The 18,354-nt window shown below is 45.3% G+C and overlaps 1 protein-coding gene across 1 annotated transcript in view; it reads left to right on the forward strand.

Annotated features, from left to right (window-relative positions):
- PSMD6 (proteasome 26S subunit, non-ATPase 6) overlaps positions 1-18,354 on the forward strand; it is an 18,594-nt gene continuing 240 nt past the window's right edge. The window contains exons 1-7 of the mRNA XM_005892901.3: positions 1-233; positions 882-1,087; positions 3,757-3,902; positions 4,160-4,379; positions 4,488-4,596; positions 14,793-14,961; positions 18,184-18,261. Coding sequence (XP_005892963.1) covers positions 89-233; positions 882-1,087; positions 3,757-3,902; positions 4,160-4,379; positions 4,488-4,596; positions 14,793-14,961; positions 18,184-18,261 — 1,073 coding nt within the window. The 5' untranslated portion in view covers positions 1-88. The remainder of the gene's footprint in view (positions 234-881; positions 1,088-3,756; positions 3,903-4,159; positions 4,380-4,487; positions 4,597-14,792; positions 14,962-18,183; positions 18,262-18,354) is intronic.

An 18,354-nucleotide genomic window follows, 5' to 3' on the forward strand; every position in this document is an offset into this window, starting at 1 on the left:
CCCACTTCCGCCGCCGCCGCCGCCGGTCTCGGCTGAGTTGTCGGCTGTGAGTTGCCGTCTGTTCGGAACCGCTGCTGTCGCCGCCGCGATGCCGCTGGAGAACCTGGAAGAGGAGGGTCTGCCCAAGAACCCGGACCTGCGCATCGCGCAGCTGCGCTTCCTGCTCAGCCTGCCCGAGCACCGCGGGGACGCGGCGGTCCGCGACGAGCTGATGGCAGCCGTCCGCGATAACAGTGAGGCCCGCGGGAGCGCCGAGTCAGCGGCCTAGGCCCGGGCGGCCCCGCGCTCCCCAGCCTGAGGGGTTTACCCCGACGGGGACCCCGAGATCAGACCTGGCTTATCCGCACCTCGGGGCTTTCATTTTCTCAGCACCTCCAGGCTTTCAGAGTGGTGTGCTGCTCTGTGCGCCTCCCGCCTTGGGACCAGGTTGGGGGGATCCCGAGTTGTTGAGCACCGAGCCAGAGACAGGGCTTATTGTCATTAGCGACTGGTCTCGGGGACGTTAGCATTGCCGGTGGAGGGTAAACTTGGCATCGGTTCCTTTTGCCCTTCCCAGTAGTGATGGCAGCGGACGCTATAGCCTTAAGTGCACGGGTCTGAGGTGTTTGTGGCTGTAAACAAGCTCGCCCTTTCTCTCAGTACAGCAGCCACCGAGAGGCAGACCAAGGGTTGCCCTATCCCCGGCCCTAGGAGAGGGCGGCGGTGACAGGCCTGGTCCTGATGTTGGCCTCCCAGTAGCAAGCACCTCGTGGTGCCCAGCCCTTTCCTGCTAATGGGCAGGGGTCCGGCGGACGACCTCACAGCTTGTGTGGGAGGAAGAAGATGGGGGTTAAGCACTTAGGTAAGCACGCCTAAGTCACACCCCTCTTGCTCTCTCTCAGACATGGCTCCTTATTACGAAGCCTTGTGCAAGTCCCTGGAGTGGCAGATGGACGTGGACCTGCTCAACAAAATGAAGAAGGCGAACGAAGACGAGTTGAAACGTTTGGATGAGGAGCTGGAGGATGCAGAGAAGAATCTGGGGGAGAGCGAAATCCGAGACGCGATGATGGCAAAGGCGGAGTACCTCTGCCGGATAGGCGACAAGGTGGGTGAGGTGGTCTCTCCTGTCTGTGTAGCCTGAAGTGGGCACTGTTCAGGGTCTCATTTTAAACATTAAGTACCCTCTTCCCAAAACTGCACAGGTAATCTGCTTACCTGAACTAGTGAATAGTGCAGAAATGAACGAAGAAAAAGTTAATGGTTTTCTTGCTACACTGTTCTCTCCTCGGCCCCCCAGACAGCAGCCAGGTGTGTATTCTTCCCCATCTCTCCTTGTGATTCAGAGAAGTGCGTGTGCGGACATGCGTCTGCTGATGTTGCCAAACTTGGATGTTTCCGTAGTTTATTTTTGTAGCTTGTCTTGGTTGGGAAGCACTGGTTCTGGTGCTTCCCAGAACCAGTGCTTTACGCAAGTAATTGTCTGTTTGTAAGAAACTAAAATCTTAGGGTTAATGCTGAAGTTTTATTTGCTCTTTCTTTTTTTCTGCCTCCTGAGAGATTATCTTTTTAATTCTCTTAGTGTACGCTTGTAGTCACGTGTAGGCACTTGTAGAAATTGGGCAGTATTGGTTTAAAAGGGTTGTTTTAAAGTGTATCGAAGTGTACTCATGCTGTGCTGTTTACTTTTTCTTTCAAAATTCTGTCTGGGCGACCGTCCATGTTAGTGCTTAGCTCTTGCTCATTCTGGTTGACTGCTGGTTAGTAGTCCGTTGTAGCAGGGTGATGCTGTGCTTTATCTAGCTATTCAGTGGTTGGCCCCCTGTGGTGTTTTCAGCTGTTTTTGCTAAGATAAGCTGCTGCTGTAAAACTGTGCTTGTGTGTGCCTCTGTGTATATATGCTTGTGTCTCTCCAGCGTGTACGCGGAGATGAAATCTCAGGGACAGAAAACAGTCCTTGTCTTAGTATCTGTGACTGTTCTTCAGCCCAGCAGCCAACCTAAATTATGCTATCGGCGTAAGAGGGGCACCTGCAAGTATTGGGTCTTTTAAATTTTTTAACCTAGTTGTTGTATAATAGTGGTTAAGAGGATGGGCTTTGGATGTCCTTGACTGTAAGCAGTGTACCCTGAAGTGTTGAGATAATGGATAACATGGCATTAACTTTAAAAAATTGAGTACTGTGGACTCTTGGATCAGATTGCCTGAGTTCTGTTTCTGGCTTCAGTAATCATGATTTACTTAACTGGATGAGTTTCCTCAGCTATTAAATAGGAATAATGATAGTTCCCAGGGGCACAGGAGTTAGACTAGTACCTTGGCAAAGTGCTGAAATGTTAAGTGATCTGAACTGTTATTTATTATTTGATTTAAATTTAAAACAAGTTTATTTTTTTCCTGCTGACTATAGATTTAAGATCTGGTTATTGTAAAAGTTGAAAAGTACAGAACAGTTTAAAATATAGCTAGTATAGTTTGAACAGGATGCAGTATTATGAATGAATGAGAAATGTCAAGCTTTTGATTCAGGCCTTGAGGAATTCCAACAAGGATACGCTGGAATCCACATTTTGTCCATTGGTGGTGTTCTAATAATATAGTCCATGTCTATGCAATAGCATTCTTCTAAAATGAGGAGTTTTCTTTGTTCCTCCGTTTGTTTTTTGTCTGATCTTTATTTTCTGTTGGCTGTGCTGCATCTTCGCTGCTGTGTGCGGCTTTCTCGAGTTGCAGCGAGCAGGGGCTGCTACTTGTTGTGGTGGCTTCTCTGGAGGAGCGTGGACTCCAGGGCTCTCCGCCTCAGCAGTCGTGTCGCACTGGGCTAGTTGCCCTGTGGCACACGTGGATCCTCCCAGACCAGGGATTGAACCCGTGTCTCCAGCATTGGCAGGTGGATCCTTACCCACTGCGCCACCAGGGAAGCCCTACTTTGTTTTTAATATTTTATTCTATTTACTAAATAATCAACTTGGTGGCTTTTTATTTCTCACTGTACTGTATTGATTATAGTCATTATTATTTTTGGTGGTCAGTTTGTTATAGATTTGTTAGTGTAAGTTCCTTTAAGATGGTTTCTTTGTCCTTTTGACATGATCTCATTGGTCTTCCCTATTTTCTCATACAACAAGATGTCACAGGCTCACGTCGTTTTCTTTCTTCTTTTTTTCTTTTTTGTTTTTGGTTTTTCTGGCCACGTCACACAGCATGTGGGATCTTAGTTCCTCAGCTGGGGGTTGAACCCATACCCGCAGCAGTGGGAATGCAGAGTCCTAATCCTAACTGGACCACCAGGGAAGTCCCACATATTCATATTTTTAAAGCAATGAAAACATTTTATTCCACAATGATTTGAGATAGAATTGTATATTTAAATAATCAGTTGCATTCTAAGTGATTAAGGTAAAATTTTTTAATACTCTTTAGTTGTTAGGATTGATAATTTACAGGAAAGTAAAAGTAGCGTATTGTAATTGTTAGAGGAAAAATATTGAATATATAGAACAAAGAGGAATACTGAAACAATGGTGAATAAGTTATGAATGTGTTTTTTCCCCCTAGAATATAAGTATATGCTTAGACACATTTGATGTATTTCTTACACTTTATACACGTGGAGAGAATAGTAACCACCCAGCTTCAACAGTTACCATCTCATGGCCATACTCTTCTGTCTCCACGCCTACCTCTCCTCCCACTTTTTGCTTAGAAAATCCTAGACAGCTGTAGCTTTCAAAACATTTAACCTTTTCTCACCTGTTCGCCTTGTTCTCTTGACAGGAAGGTGCTCTGACAGCCTTTCGCAGGACCTATGACAAAACTGTGGCGCTGGGTCACCGACTGGATATTGTGTTCTATCTCCTTAGAATTGGTTTATTTTACATGGATAATGACCTCATCACTCGAAATACAGAAAAGGCCAAAAGGTACGTTTTAGTGGTGGGGGTATATTCCCTCTAAGTTACGATGCGATGAATAAGAAATTGATGGAAGAAATCTGTTTCTTTTGTTTCCAACTAGTACACTTGGTCAAATAATTAATGTACTTATTTAGGAAACTATTCTCTTTATATATTACTTTTTGGTTTAAGTTGTGACAAGTTGTTCTCTCTTTCATAATAATACAAAGCTTGCAAAAAGCACTGTTTATTTCCAGATTATGACTTTTGTTTTAATTTTATAGCTTGATAGAGGAAGGAGGAGATTGGGACCGGAGGAACCGCCTAAAAGTATATCAAGGTCTTTATTGTGTAGCTATTCGTGATTTCAAACAGGCAGCTGAACTCTTCCTTGACACAGTTTCAACATTTACATCCTATGAACTCATGGATTATAAAACCTTTGTGACTTACACCGTCTATGTCAGCATGATTGCCTTAGAAAGACCGGATCTCAGGGAAAAGGTAATGACTGAGTCTTTGATACTCATGTTTAGAGAATACACCATGCTTTTCCAGAATAAATAAACCATAATCATTGAAGCATACATTTGTTCTTTGAAAAACCCCTAGGTGATTAAAGGGGCAGAGATCCTCGAGGTGCTGCACAGCCTGCCGGCCGTCCGCCAGTACCTGTTTTCACTCTACGAATGCCGTTACTCTGTTTTCTTCCAGTCGTTAGGTAAGAATAGAGTTGTTCGGGCTGTCTTCATCTTATTCCTCACTCTGTCTGTGGACAACCTTAGATGATTTTTCACATATATGAAAAATACAGTGTGCAGAGATAGCTGTTGTTCTTTGGTCAGTGTGCCTAATCTTTGTCCATTCTTGTTAGACGCTGATCAAATATCTTTTTGTGTGGTCCACAAGGTAAGATTGATGGTTACATTTTTTTAAGGATTATTTAACAAAACAGAACACAGAAAAATGCATGACAGTTCTGCGGCCTCACCAGCTAGAGAGATCAGCTGTCTGGTTCTCTGCCGAGGAAGTATGCCTGACCCCTGAGCACGAGTGAGCAAGTGGTTCTAAGCATTGAGTGTTTTGGCGACTGATGTATGGGAATTTGACTCTCCTTTCAATTGAGTTAGCTGTGCATTAGCTGAGTCTTTGTGCTGATTTGCAAATCATTTTCAAGGGATGTTGGTTGAGAAAATGTGTTGAATGTGTTTGTGGTGTTCAACCCAGGGTTCCTTCCCAGATTTTCCTAAAACTTAAAACAACTTGGCATTGATAATTCTCTTGTCTGCTGCAAGTTTCGGAAGGTATTTGGTTAATATAAATAGGCAGCATTTACAAAACTTGGGAAAGGAGGATTCCAAATGATGATCTTTTACTTTCGAAGTGGGTGTTGGCCCAGTGCTTATGGCGTGCTTTCTCCATGCCTAGAAAGTTCGGCTGCCTTGTGGGAATTCACGTGTCTGTGCTCAGTCACATCTGACTCTGCAACTCCATGGACTGTAGCCTGCCAGGCTCTTTCTGTCCATGGGATTTTTCAGGCAAGAATTCTGGAATAGGTTGCAATTTCATCCTCCACAGGATCTTTCCAACCCAGGGATCGAACCTGTGTCTCCTGCATTGGCAGGTGGATTCTTCACCACTGAGCCACCTGGGAAACCCCATGGGGATTCATACTCCCTTTTAGGCAGCGTGGGAACAGGGAAGGTGTGGAAGGACCTGTGTGGTCCTGTCTTCTCATGTTGGCCCACACAGTTGGAAGTGTGGAATTGCCCTTCTCCCTTTTTTATGGCTATGGATCCCATGGTCTGTATTCTGCTCAAATGTGGAGCTTTCTCCTTATTCCTTTGGCCGAAGAGGTTTTTAATAAACCCTTTGTCTGCGTTCCTGGTGCTCTTATTTCATGCCCCATCTATTGACAAGGTGTGCAACCACACCAGTGCTTGCAGAACATCTTCATCACCCAAAAGATGCTCTGTACCCATCGGCAGTCACCTCCCCTTCCTGTTCGCAGCCTCTGGTCTTTCTGTCTCCATGGATTTGCTTATTTCGGACATGGCGCATAAATGGGTTTACACAGAGCCTCGTGCTCGGCTCCTTCTGCCAGCATGCTTTTGCTGTCACCTGTGCTGTAGCCTAGAGCAGAGCTTCATTCAGTTTACAGCTGAGTGACACACCGCTGCATGCAGACAGGGTTTTACTTATCCATTTATCAGGTGATGGACGTTATCATAAACAGTGTTGTAATGAATGTTTATATACAAGTTTTCGTATGGACACAGTGTATACTTTCTCCTGGGTGTATACCTAGTAATGGAATGGCTGGGTCATATGGTAACTATTTGAGAAACTGAGAAATTGCCAGACTGTTCTCTAGAGCAGCTACGCCGTTTTACCACCAGCAGCGTGTGAGTCCCAGTCCCATCCCCCCAGCCCCCACCATAATACATGTTAATTGTGTGTTTTTTTTTATTATAGGCATCTTAGTGGGTGCAGTGATACATGATGGTTTTGAATATCTCCATGTGTTTATTGGACATATGCCTTGTTTTGAAAACAAATTATTCTGGGATGCTTTATTACAGTTTTTCTCTACTGCTACCCAGAGTTATTAGGAGCAGACCTTACTTTTTTTTTCTTTGTAATGATCTTGACACGAGCACAGTGCCTGTCTGTGTCATTAAGTGCTTCGTGAAAGTGTCTGTAATTTGAGACACTTGGGATATGTACCAAATTTACTCATTTCCCAGATATTTAAAAATTAAAAAAAAAACTTCATTGGAGTGTAGTTGGTTTACAGCGTTGTATTAGTTTCAGCGGCACAGCAGAGTGACTCAGTCACACACACATATTCATTCTTTGTTTATTCTTTGCTCATTCGGCTTATCTCAGAATACTGAGCAGCGCTGCCCGTGCTGTCCAGCAGCCCTTGTTGGTTTACTGTCTTACAATAGTGTGTGTTCTTCCCAAGCTCCTGGTTTATCCAACCCCCCCTTCCCTTTGGTAACCAGAAGTGTCTATGCTGAGTCTCTTGCGTCTGTTTCTGTTTTGTAAATGAGTTCATGTACATCAGTCTGTAGACTAGACCAGTAAGTGATCTCATAGGCTTTTTGTCGTTCTTTGTCTGACTTCCTTCGCTTACTGTGATCATCACCAGGGCTGTGCATGCTGCTGGAAATGACATTAACTCATCCTTTTCTTCGGCTGAGTCATACTTCATTGTACATGTATGAAACGCTCGCTTGAGCCATCCATCTTCCCTGGAGCTTTTGGGTGCTTCCTGTTGAATTCAGTTCAGTCGCTCAGTCGTGTCCGACTCTTTGCGACCCCATGAATCGCAGCATGCCAGGCCTCCCTGTCCATCACCAACTCCCGGAGTTCACTCAGACTCACATCCATCGAGTCAGTGATGCCATCCAGCCATCTCATCCTCTGTCGTCCCCTTTTCCTCCTGCCCCCAATCCCTTCCAGCATCAGAGTCTTTTCCAATGAGTCAACTCTTCGCATGAGGTGGCCAAAGTATTGGAGTTTCAGCTTCAGCATCAGTCCTTCCAAAGAACACCCAGGACTGATCTCCTTTAGGATGGACTGGTTGCTAGTGTAAATGGTGCTGCAGTGAATGCTGGGTGCACATGTCTTTCTGAAGTGAGGCTTTTCTCCACCTCAAGGCCAGGAGTGAGAGCAGGTCATGGGCAGCCTGTGTTTAGTTTCTTTAAGGAACCTCCATGTGTCCCTTCTGGTGACCGTTAGCAGTTTCCATTGTCCCCCGAAAGCATAGGCAGGTTCCCTATTCTCCGTGCTCTCTCCCACATTTACTGTTTGTAGTCGTTTTTTTTTTTTTTTAAGCTTTTTACTTGATTTTGGAGTTGAACTGATGACTAAGATGTGACTGTTTCAGGTTCACAGCAGAGCAGCTTTGGCATCCGAACACGTGTATGCTTCTTCCCCACACTGCTGTTCGTTGTCTTTTTGATGATGACCAGTCAGACTGGTGCTAATTATTTCTTGAATAATTAGCAATATGGAGCATATTTTCATGTGCTTTCAGAAAAGGGTGGGGGGGAAAGGCAGCGTTTATCTTAAGCTGATCGCTTAAGATTGACTTGTTGAAGGTCCAGCATGCTTTGAATTGTTTTTTGATTACCTGCCCTAGGCCATTGCTTAAAGGGCAGGTGTCCTTTACAGCCCAGCAGGCCTTGTGAATTTGAAGAGTTGCCAGTATGCGCTGGGCTTGCCAGGTGGCTCAGCTGGTAAGGAATCAGCCTGCAATGTGGGAGACCTGAGTTTGATCCCTGGGTTGGGAAGATCCCCTGGAGAAGGCAGCATCTACCCACTCCAGTATTCTGGCCTGGAGAATTCCATAGACTGTATAGTCCATGGGGTCGCAGAGAATCAGGCACCTGAGCGGCTTTCCTTCTGGCTTGTTTTCAGGTGTTGTTGTGGGAAATGTCCACATGGTGGCAGCACTTCTTCACGCCCCTCTCGGGTTTCTTGGGCAGTCAGAGCCCTGGAGAAAAGTCGTGTTCCAGGGTTTTTGATAAAAGTGCAATGCACCACAGTTCTGGTCTCATGACTTCCCCCTTATGCTGCACCCCCCACCCCCCCAAGAGAAATCTCAAGCCTTCCCCAACCTGCCCTGCTGAGGGTGCTATGGTACTTAGGTGGGGTAACTCAGGAAGGAGGCTGGCGGTAGGAACCGCACCCCCAGGAGACTTAGAGACCAGGTGACATTGAGAGCTCTTTCAGCCCAGAGGGTCCACCATTCTGGGGTGCACTAGGCGTGGTTGAGCTCTAGGAGGGCCCGCCTGGATCTGGAAATTGGGGTCCCATCCACAGGGGACCAGGCACTCAGGGTCCAGTCGGGGCTCATTTGCTGGTACATCCTCCCTAGCTCCCTCAGCCCCAGCCCAGTCCAGCCTTGGGTCCCAAGGCTGCTCAGGCTTCAGGGGTGTGACTGCAGCCCAGGTCCCCAGGCCTGAGGGGAATACTGTTGATATTTCTGTTGTTTTCTTTTTAAATTCTATTTTTATTGTATACTGGAGTAGAGATAATTTACACAGTGGTGTTTGTTTTTGATGTTAAACAACCTGGTTCAGTTACAGAGATACATACATGTATTCCTCTTCATATTCTTTTCCTATCTAGGTTATTACAGAGCGTTAGGTAGAGTTCCCTGTGTTATTTATTAGGTCCTTGTGAATTACCTATTTTACATATTGTTGTTCAGTTGCTAAATCATGTGTGACTCTTTGCTACCCCATGGAGTGTACCACACCACATTTCCCTGTCCATCACCATCTCCTGGAGCTTGCTCAAACTCATGTCCATTGAGTTGGTGATTCCATCCAACCATCTCCTCCTTTGTCGCCCCCTTCTCCTGTCTTCAGTCTTTCCTAGTATTAGGGTCTTTTCCAATGAGTCAGCTCTTCACATCAGGTGGCCAAAGTATTGGAGCTTCAACATTAGTCTTTCCAATGAATATTCAGGGTTGGTTTCCTTTAGGATTGACTGGTTTAATCTTGCTGTCCAAAGGACTCTCAAGAGTCTTCTCCAGAACCACAGTTCTAAAGCATCAATTCTTTGGTGCTCAGCCTTCTTTATGGTTCCAACTTTCACATCCGTACATGAATACTGGAAAAAGCATATCTTTGATCATACACACCTTTGTTGGCAAAGTGATGTCTGTAATTTTTAATATAGGTTTGTCATAGCTTTCCTTCCAAGGAGCAAGCATCTATTAATTTCATAGCTGCAGTCACCATCCACAGTGATTTTGGAGCCCAAGAAAATAAAGTCTGTCACTGTTTCCACTTTTCCCCCTTTTATTTGACATGAAGTGATGGCACCCAGTGCCATCATTGTAGTTTTTTTAAATGTTGAATTTTAAGCCATCTTTGTCACTCTGCTGTTTCACCCTTATCAGGAGGCTTTTTACTTCCTCTTTACTTTCTGCCATTAGAGTGGTACCATCTGCATATCTGAAGTCGTTTATATTTCTCCTGGATATCTTGGTCCTGCTGGTGGTTGATCCGGCGCGGCATTTTGCATGATGTACTCTGCATGTAAGTTAAATAAACAGGTGACAGTGTACAGCCTTGTCATACTCCTTTCCCAGTTTTGAACAAGTCAGTCATTCCATGTAAGGTTCTAACTGTTTGTTCTTGATTTGCATACAGGTTTCTCAGGAGACAGCTAAGGTGGTCTGGTATTCCCATCTCTTTAAGAATGTTCTGCAGTTTGTTGTGATCCACACAGTCAAAGACTTTAGCATAGTCAGTGAAGCAGAAGTAGATGTTTTTCTGGAATTCCCTTACTTTCTCTATGATCCAGTGAATGTTGGCAATTTGATCTCTGGTTCCTCTGCCTTTTCTAAACTCAGCTTGTGCATCTGAAAGTTCTCAGTTCACATACTGCTGAAACCTACTTTGAAGGATTTTGAGCATTACCTTGCTAGCGTGTGAGATGAGTACAACTGTGCGGTAGTTGGAGCATTCTTTGGCATTGCCTCTCTTTGGGATTGGAATGAAAACTGACCTTTTCCAGTCCTGTGGCCACTGTTAAGTTTTCCAAATTTGCTGGCGTATTCAGTGTAGCACTTTGACAGCATCATCTTGTAGGATTTGAAATAGCTCAGTTGGAATTCCATCACCTCCACTAGTCTGTTCATAGTGATGCTTCCTAAAGGCCCACTTGACTTCACACTCTAGGACGTCTGGTTCTAGGTGAGTGATCTCACTATCGTGGTTATCTGGGTCATTAAGATCTTTTTGTATAGTTCTTCTGTATATTCTTGCCGCCTCTTCTTAATGTCTTCTGCTTATGTTAGGTCCATACCGTTTCTGCCTTTGATTGTGCCGGTCTTTGCATGAAAGCGTCCCTTGGTATCTGTTAACCGGTTTTCAGGTTGTTGTTACAGGAAACGTCCACAAGGCGGCAGCGGTCCTCCATGCCCCCCTCCAGTTTCTTGGGCAATCGGAGCCCTAGAGAAAGTTGTGTTCCGGGGTTGTAGATTAGAGTGGAATGTGCCAGGGCTCGGGTCTTTTGACTTTTTCCCCCTTCTCCTGTACTCCCCAAAATCCCAAGACCTCTGTGAACTGTGCTCCTGAGGGTGCTGTAGTACTTGGGTAGGGCAACTCCAAGGAGGGAAGCTGCTGGTGGGAGCCTCACCACTGGGACACTTGGAGACCAGGTGACAGGTCAAAGCTCTTCCTACCCGGCGGCTCGACCGTAATCTGGGTGTTCTAGGCTTGACTGAGCTCTCGGAGGGCCCCCCCTAGATCTGGAGATTGGGGTCCCATTCACAGGGGACCAGGCACTGAGGGTCCAGGGGAGGGGGACTCCATTGCAGGCACGTCTCCCCCATTCCCTCAGCTCCACCCCAGCGCTGCCTTGGCAACAGGCTGCTCAGGCTCCAGGAATGTGACCGCATCCCGGGTCACCCAGGCCTGCAGGTAATACCGTGGACATCTCTTTTCTTTTTAAATTTAAGTACTTTTTGTGTGCTGGAGTAGAGTTGATTTACCCAGTGGTGTTTTTGGTATGAAGCAAACTGATTCAGTTACATGATACATATGTGTATGCTTCTTCAGATTCTTCTCCTGTCTAGTTATTACAGTGTTGAGTTCTCTTATACAGTAGGTCCTTGTCAGTTATCTGTTTGTAAAATACATGTAATATATTACTGTGTGTGTGTGTAAACCCCAGCCTCCTAATGTATGCCTCCTCTCCCCCAACACACCTTTCCCCTTTGGTAACCAGAAGTTTGTCCTAGTTATCAAAGTGTGTGCGTCTTTGTGTTTTGTGAATGAGGTCCTTTGTATGGACTTTGATATTCTACCCATAAGTGATATCATAGGCTTTTTGTCCCTCTGACTTCCTTCACTTAGTGTGATCATCTCCAGGTCCATCCACGTTGCTGGTGAAGGCATGAGTTCATTCTTTTTTGTGGCTGAAGGAACATTCCATTATGTGTATGTACTCATATGTATCTGTTCCTCTGCTGACAGGTTGCTTCCCTGTCCTGCCTGTTGTAAAGTGCTGCTGTGAGCATTGGGGTGCATATATCTTTTCCGATTATGGCTTTCTCCACATATATATATGCCCACGAGGGGAACTGCTGGATTATGTGGTAGTTCTCTGTTTAGTTTTTCAGTGAAGCCCATATCCTGCTCCATAGTGGCTGTTGCTAGTTTACATTCCCACCAACAGTGTAAAAAGGTTCCCTTCCCTCCACACCCTCTTCAGCATTTATTGTAGACATTTTGATGATGGCCATTCAGATCATGGTGAGGTGATGCCTTATTGTAGTTCTGATTGCATTTCTCTGATAATTACCGATGTTTCTTGTGCCTCGTGGCCATCTGTATTTCTTCCCCTGAGAAATGTCTATTTAGATCTTCTGCCCCCATTTTTTCTTTTTTAGCTGCTAGGCATGTGGGATCTTCTCCGACCAGGGGTCAAAGGCTTGCCCCTACATTGGGAGCACAGAGGCTTAGCCGTGGACCACCAGGGAAATCCCGCCCGTTTTGTGGTTGGGTGGTTTGGTTTTTGACCGAGGGCTGCAAGAGCTGTTTGTGTGCTGTGGAGATTAACTCCTTGTAGGTTGCTTTGTTTGCAAATGTCTCCCATTCTATGGGTTGTCTTTTCATTCTGTGGTTTCTTGAGGTGAAGGAGCTTTTAATTAACTCCTGTGTATTTTTTACTCTAGGAGGTCATCAAAAAAGACATTGCTGTGATTTATGTCAGAGAGTGTTCTGTTTTCCTACATTTAGGTCTTTGATCCATTTTAAGTTTATTTTCGTGTGTGGTGTTAGGGAAGGTTCCAGTTTCATCCTGTCACACGGAGCTGTCCAGCAGCACTTATTGAAGAGACGGTCTTTTCTCCATTGTATGTTCTCGCCTCCTTTGTCATAGATTAACTGGGCATAGGTGTCTGTTTATTTCTGGACTTGCTTTCGTGGTCCGTTGACCTGTCTGTCAGCACCATGCTGCCGACTACTAGCCCCGTGGTGCGCCCAGTACGTTTCTTGCACTAAAGCCCATGTTACTGCCATTTCTTTGCAGTGGCTCATTGTGTTTTCCTGCCGAGTAGCATTTCGATGCGTGTGTGTCACAGTCTGCTGCCTACTCAACCTGCAGGCGGGGTGCAGGCAGAGCGGCCCTTGGGCACCCCTGGGACGGCGGGGCCAGGCCTGGGACCGCCCTCCATTTCCCAGGCATTTTAAACGCAAAGGACAGGCAGGTGAATCTTTTGACAAGTTACCATTTGTATCATTTACCATCTGCTCCTGTGTAGTGAGATATGTAGCATTTATTTGGCTTTGTAATAAGCTTTTTTGCTTTGCTAAGTATTCATAGACTGTGTACTTTGAAATATTTTACTTGAAAGAGGAAGTAACATCCTTTTCTAGGTAAAACCTAGTTTTCAGAAGTTTACAAATAAACCGAGGTGAGAAAGTCTTAATGTCCAAATTCATATTACAAATTACACAGAATTGTTCCAGAATCATTTTAAGATAGTTATATATCTTCCCAGAACTTCTGTTCATTACATACTTGGAAAATTGGAAAGTAGCAGTCACCCCAAAACCCTGAGGTTTTCTGTATATGTGGAAAATTTTCTAATGTATCACATAAAGAAGAAAGAGGCGCTCTATCCTTGGCTTGCCTGGGCTCTTTCTCTTGAGGCAACCGCTGAGCTCAGGTTCCAAGGGCATTTGTGTCCAGACACACAGGCACGAAGCACCATTAAATATACGTAGGTGTATTTTACACACAGGTTTCTAAGTAGCTTTTTAGGATTTTTAAGTACCTTTTTCCCTAAAATATAACGAGTATTTCTTCATGTCTCCGTACATATAGCTGGGCATTGGGTCAGTAAGTATTTTTAAGTGTCTGTCATGCGTGGGAGAAGGAAATGGCAACCCACTCCAGTGTTCTTGCCTGGAGAATCCCAGGGCGGGGGAGCCTGGTGGGCTGCCGTCTGTGGGGTTGCACAGAGTTGGACACGACTGAAGCGACTTAGCAGCAGCATGCGTTGGACACTGTATACGTAGCGGCAGATCTAATAGGCGGACCTCCTTGGAACTGCCAGTTAACCTTTCTTCAGCACCTTAGTACGTCAGTGTATTGAATTCTGTATTTTCTCCGGCTGTGCCTCATCCTTTGTTAGGCCTTTCAGTGGCTAACTGGCCTGGGCGCTGTCATTGCCCTTCCCTCTACCTGTATTCTGTTATCAAGTACACATGGATGGCAGGGATTTCCAAACGTGAGTCTCCAGCCCCAAACCTGCCAGCGAGCACCAGACTCAGGCCTTGGGATCTTCAACCTGGATATTAGTAGGAGAATCCATCTCCACCTCGCCAAAGTGTAACGTTTGAATCTCTCCCCACCCCACCCAAAAACTCAAAAAAGGAGAAATTCTCCAAGGATTTTTATCTATTCTAGCCAGAAATAAGTATACGCTAGACTCCTTGCTCACCTTCCCTGTCTGCATAGCTGTCCCCCTGCTACCCTCTGAACCCGCCCTCCTCTCTGTTCCAGGGCTGAGCCGGGCTCTGCCTGCTGCATCTGTGTTGCTCTAAGTCTTCGGTCACTATTCAAGTTTTATTTTCATGGAGCTTGTTGTTATTCTGGGAGGCTGCCTTGTTTGTTCATTTCTCTCTTCTTCCCCTTGGAAACTGAGTTGCTGTGGCAGCAGAGACCTTATCTTGTGGTTTCCCACCACATGCTCATTACTTAGAATGGTGATAGGTACTATTATTCAGGAAAATGATTGTACTTCTGTGGATTGCTCATTAATATTCTATGTACACTTTATAGATCAAGGCTAGTAATTTTTATCATGTTATAAATCCGCCTTCTAGTTTACCAGTTTATCCAAAGGGAGGTTGTTATAATTTGTCATCTTATTCATTGCAGCTATTGTGGAACAGGAAATGAAAAAGGACTGGCTTTTTGCGCCTCATTATCGATACTACGTAAGAGAAATGCGAATTCATGCGTACAGCCAGCTGCTGGAATCGTACAGGTCATTAACCCTGGGCTATATGGCAGAAGCTTTTGGTGTTGGCGTGGAGTTCATTGATCAGTAAGTCTGAACAGCATCGTGTTAATTTACTCTACAGTTATACCTTTGAATGTGTAAACTTGTACACTGTCTCCACTCGCACACTTTCTCCTTGTGTGTTTCTGCTTTGGTGCTGTGGTAGCAAAGTGGTCTCTGTTACGCCTTGGAGATCCACTCTGCTACGACAGTAGTGACTCTTAGCTCACTGTCTTACATTTCACGTTAGGTCCTAGCTCTTGTGAGAATGCCTTCAATTTTTTGGTTGCTAAAAATCAAAGACTTTGAGCCTTCGATTCAAAGGTTCATCAGATAAATAGGTACTAAGCCCTTACTGTATGGTTGGCATTATTCCAGGTCTGTTTTCATGGAGTTTCATTCTAGTTTTGGGGAGAGTTGGCAAGTATGCACAAAAACGTGTGTGTCATTTCAGATAGAAGTGAGTCTGCAGCGATAATCAGTTGGTGCAGAGAGATGCACAGCTGCAGCCTGGTGGGAGGCGGGCAGGTGGATAGGTGTGCGGGGCCTGGGGTGGGGAGCTGGGACTTTACGTCATCCCGGTGCCCTGGGAGCTGCTGGAGGACGTTCAGCCTGCGGGTAAGTAACAGGGTGTGTCTTCGCACACCAAGGGGACGGGGGCGGGGAACCAGGGCGAAGTAGATATTCAGAGGGGGAGCTGTCCACGTGGCATCTCGTGAGAAGTGGTCCTTCACTGTTAGCTTTGAGGATTAGTCTGCAGTGGCTCACGGTGGTTATATAGTAGTTTCTAATGAAGTTCTAAGGCATTTCATTTTTAAAAGACCATACTCTGTTTAGCCAGTTTGTTTTTTCTAATGTTTTATTACGAAAAATTTCAAACATGGAGAAATTGCTGTATAAATCTTTAACACTGTGTTTGCTTTACCTTATTTTTCACGACTTCAGAGACAGTTACAGACATCAGTACGTTTCATCCTCGGTCACCTTGGCATGCACATGAATATTTATTTATGGGTTAGTTTAGAGTAATATTTACAATCAGTAAAACACACAAAGTATAACCAAATTATGGAGCCAGAAATTTCCTCATTCTCTTCCTTTGAAAGAAAAAAGACAGTGAGTAGTTTTATTATCCATCCAAAGTAAAAGGCTGGGCTCTCCAGGGAGCTTTGGTTTTCTTGGTGAAGTTAAAAGCCTGGTGGTGAGGGCCGATGAGTTGTTCCTCATGGGGTCGTACTGGAGGAGCTCACTGGTGAGCAGCACATGGAGAGAGGGCGTTGGTCTGGCTTCTTTCTTTGCTGTTTCTTAACAGTGTGATGGTGGTGAGAAGGCCGTTCATTGCTCCCTGGGAGCAGGGTGAGGCTCAGCTGTCTGTGGATAAGGTGCATAAAGTAGGAAGTATTGTTAGACACGCTGCAGTATGTGGTATTTGAATTATTTCGTTTTTCCCTTCATGTTCTTAGCCCAGCTTTAGAGGCAGAGGTTTCAAGCACACACTGAGCTGTGGTGTTACCTAGAAACGCCTTGCTTTAAATTTGTTTCTTACCTTATAAAATGAGTTTAGGTGAAATCTTTCTGTAAGTTTAAAGAACACTTGTACTTCGTTTTTCCATTTCCTTAGACTCAGTAAGATACTGGTGGAGAAAAGGACCAAGCCATCTGTGAGTAGACACATCTGTTACTGACATATGTAAGGTTAGAAACCGTACCCGTGGGCTGTATTGCATAATTTTGGTGGTAGGTGTTTTATCTGGAACTTAGGATGCAACTCTGGTTTTTAGGTTCTCTTTACACAGCAAATATTTGGCTCATTCTTACTGGACACCTGTATATGAGGCAGTATCTGGGTGGCTTGGAGAAGATGAGTCGTCTTGGGGTATGTTTGATTAGCACACAGGGAGACAACAAAAGCGTAGTTTGGATCTAGGGAATGGGACTTAAGGCACCCATTTAGGGCAGGAAGGAGTTAATTTTGTCGTTTCAGAAAGGCTGTGCTGAGATAGCTCTTGGGGGCCTTGAGAGTGGATGTCATTGCATGTCTAAGATTTTTACAGGAACTAGGGTGAATGAGGGCACGTAGGTGGAAGGAGTGGCCCAGACGACTGGAGGGAGCACCAGCCTGGCTTACTGGAGGGCGGCTGTGGCGGCGTGCGCGGGCAGAGCTGCAGCGATGAGCAGGGACAGATAACCGTGGTGCATCTGGAGTCTCCTTCAAGAGTCGAGGGCGTAAACGAAGGGCAGGGGAAGCAGCAGCTGCCCACGGTCTTAGCTCGGCAGAGGGCACGCTGAGTCCCAGTCTGCTTTCAATGCCTGGGCAGTGCTGCTCGCTGCAGCTTGTCCTAGCTTTCTCTCGAGTTTGCCCAGCTCGCCTGTGGATCTCAGTAGGACTCACAAGGCTGGGGCTGTCCGCTTGCGTAGTTTGCCCTGTGGGCCTCAGACCCAGAACAGTAGTGCAGATGGGTTTCGCAGCTGCAGTCTGGAGACGCAGCTGTGTGAGTACCTGGAAAGTGACCGCAAGTGAGTTTAGAACCAGTGAACTTTTAAAAAAATGTTCACAGTTTACCTAAAGCCACTCAGTAACATGATTCAAAAACTAACAGTTGAAAGAATGGCTGTTGTAGTGACTAAATCAAATGTATTTTTAATGAGGATAGGAATAGAGCACGCTCTGTAAACATAGAGTTCTTACTAATTTAAGATAAGCTGGTGGCACTTTGAAGCTAGAAGTTATCTTTTTTTCCTTACCTGGTTTCTGGGATTTGTGAGAGTTAAGCTGCCTTCACATCATTCTCAGCCACGTTTCCTCACCAACTTGAAATGGCACTTTGGGTGTTTCTGTGCTAGGAGCAAGATGGTGTAGTATCGGGGAGAGTCATCTGTCACAATTTTTCTTAATTAGGAGGACTCTTACATGAATCTCTAAATTCAACCTAGTTCTATTACAAATAGGTATTTTAAAGGCGTCAACTTGCCACATATTCTCTCCGGTATTACTGAAAAGTTGTCTTCGTGCAGCTCTCGTAGCTATCTAAGGGTTTCATTTCCCCCCACGTCACAGGGCGGTAGACAGACGGAGAGTCTCCACTTCGCTGCTGTCGAGGGGTGTGTTCAATAACTGTCCCCCTTAAGGGGGTCAGCTCAGCTGCTGTGTGCCCAAATATTACCTTGAGTAAAAGACAACTGCATCATGTATTTAGTGCAATTCATTTTTCTAACAGTTCTCTATAAGGCTAATGCTAAACGCTTTTTCCCTTCTCTCTCAATTAGGGAACTCTCCAGGTTTATTGCTGCTGGGAGGCTACACTGCAAAATAGATAAAGTGAATGAAGTAGTGGAAACCAACAGGTATGTAAGTTTCTGTATCATTTGTAATACTTGCAGCAAAGGACATTCCTAAAACAGAGTGCCTTCTTTTTAAAGTAGGGCAGCTATCGTTAC

This window comes from Bos mutus, chromosome 22, assembly GCF_027580195.1.
Source record: "Bos mutus isolate GX-2022 chromosome 22, NWIPB_WYAK_1.1, whole genome shotgun sequence".
NCBI classification, from domain to species: domain Eukaryota; kingdom Metazoa; phylum Chordata; class Mammalia; order Artiodactyla; family Bovidae; genus Bos; species Bos mutus.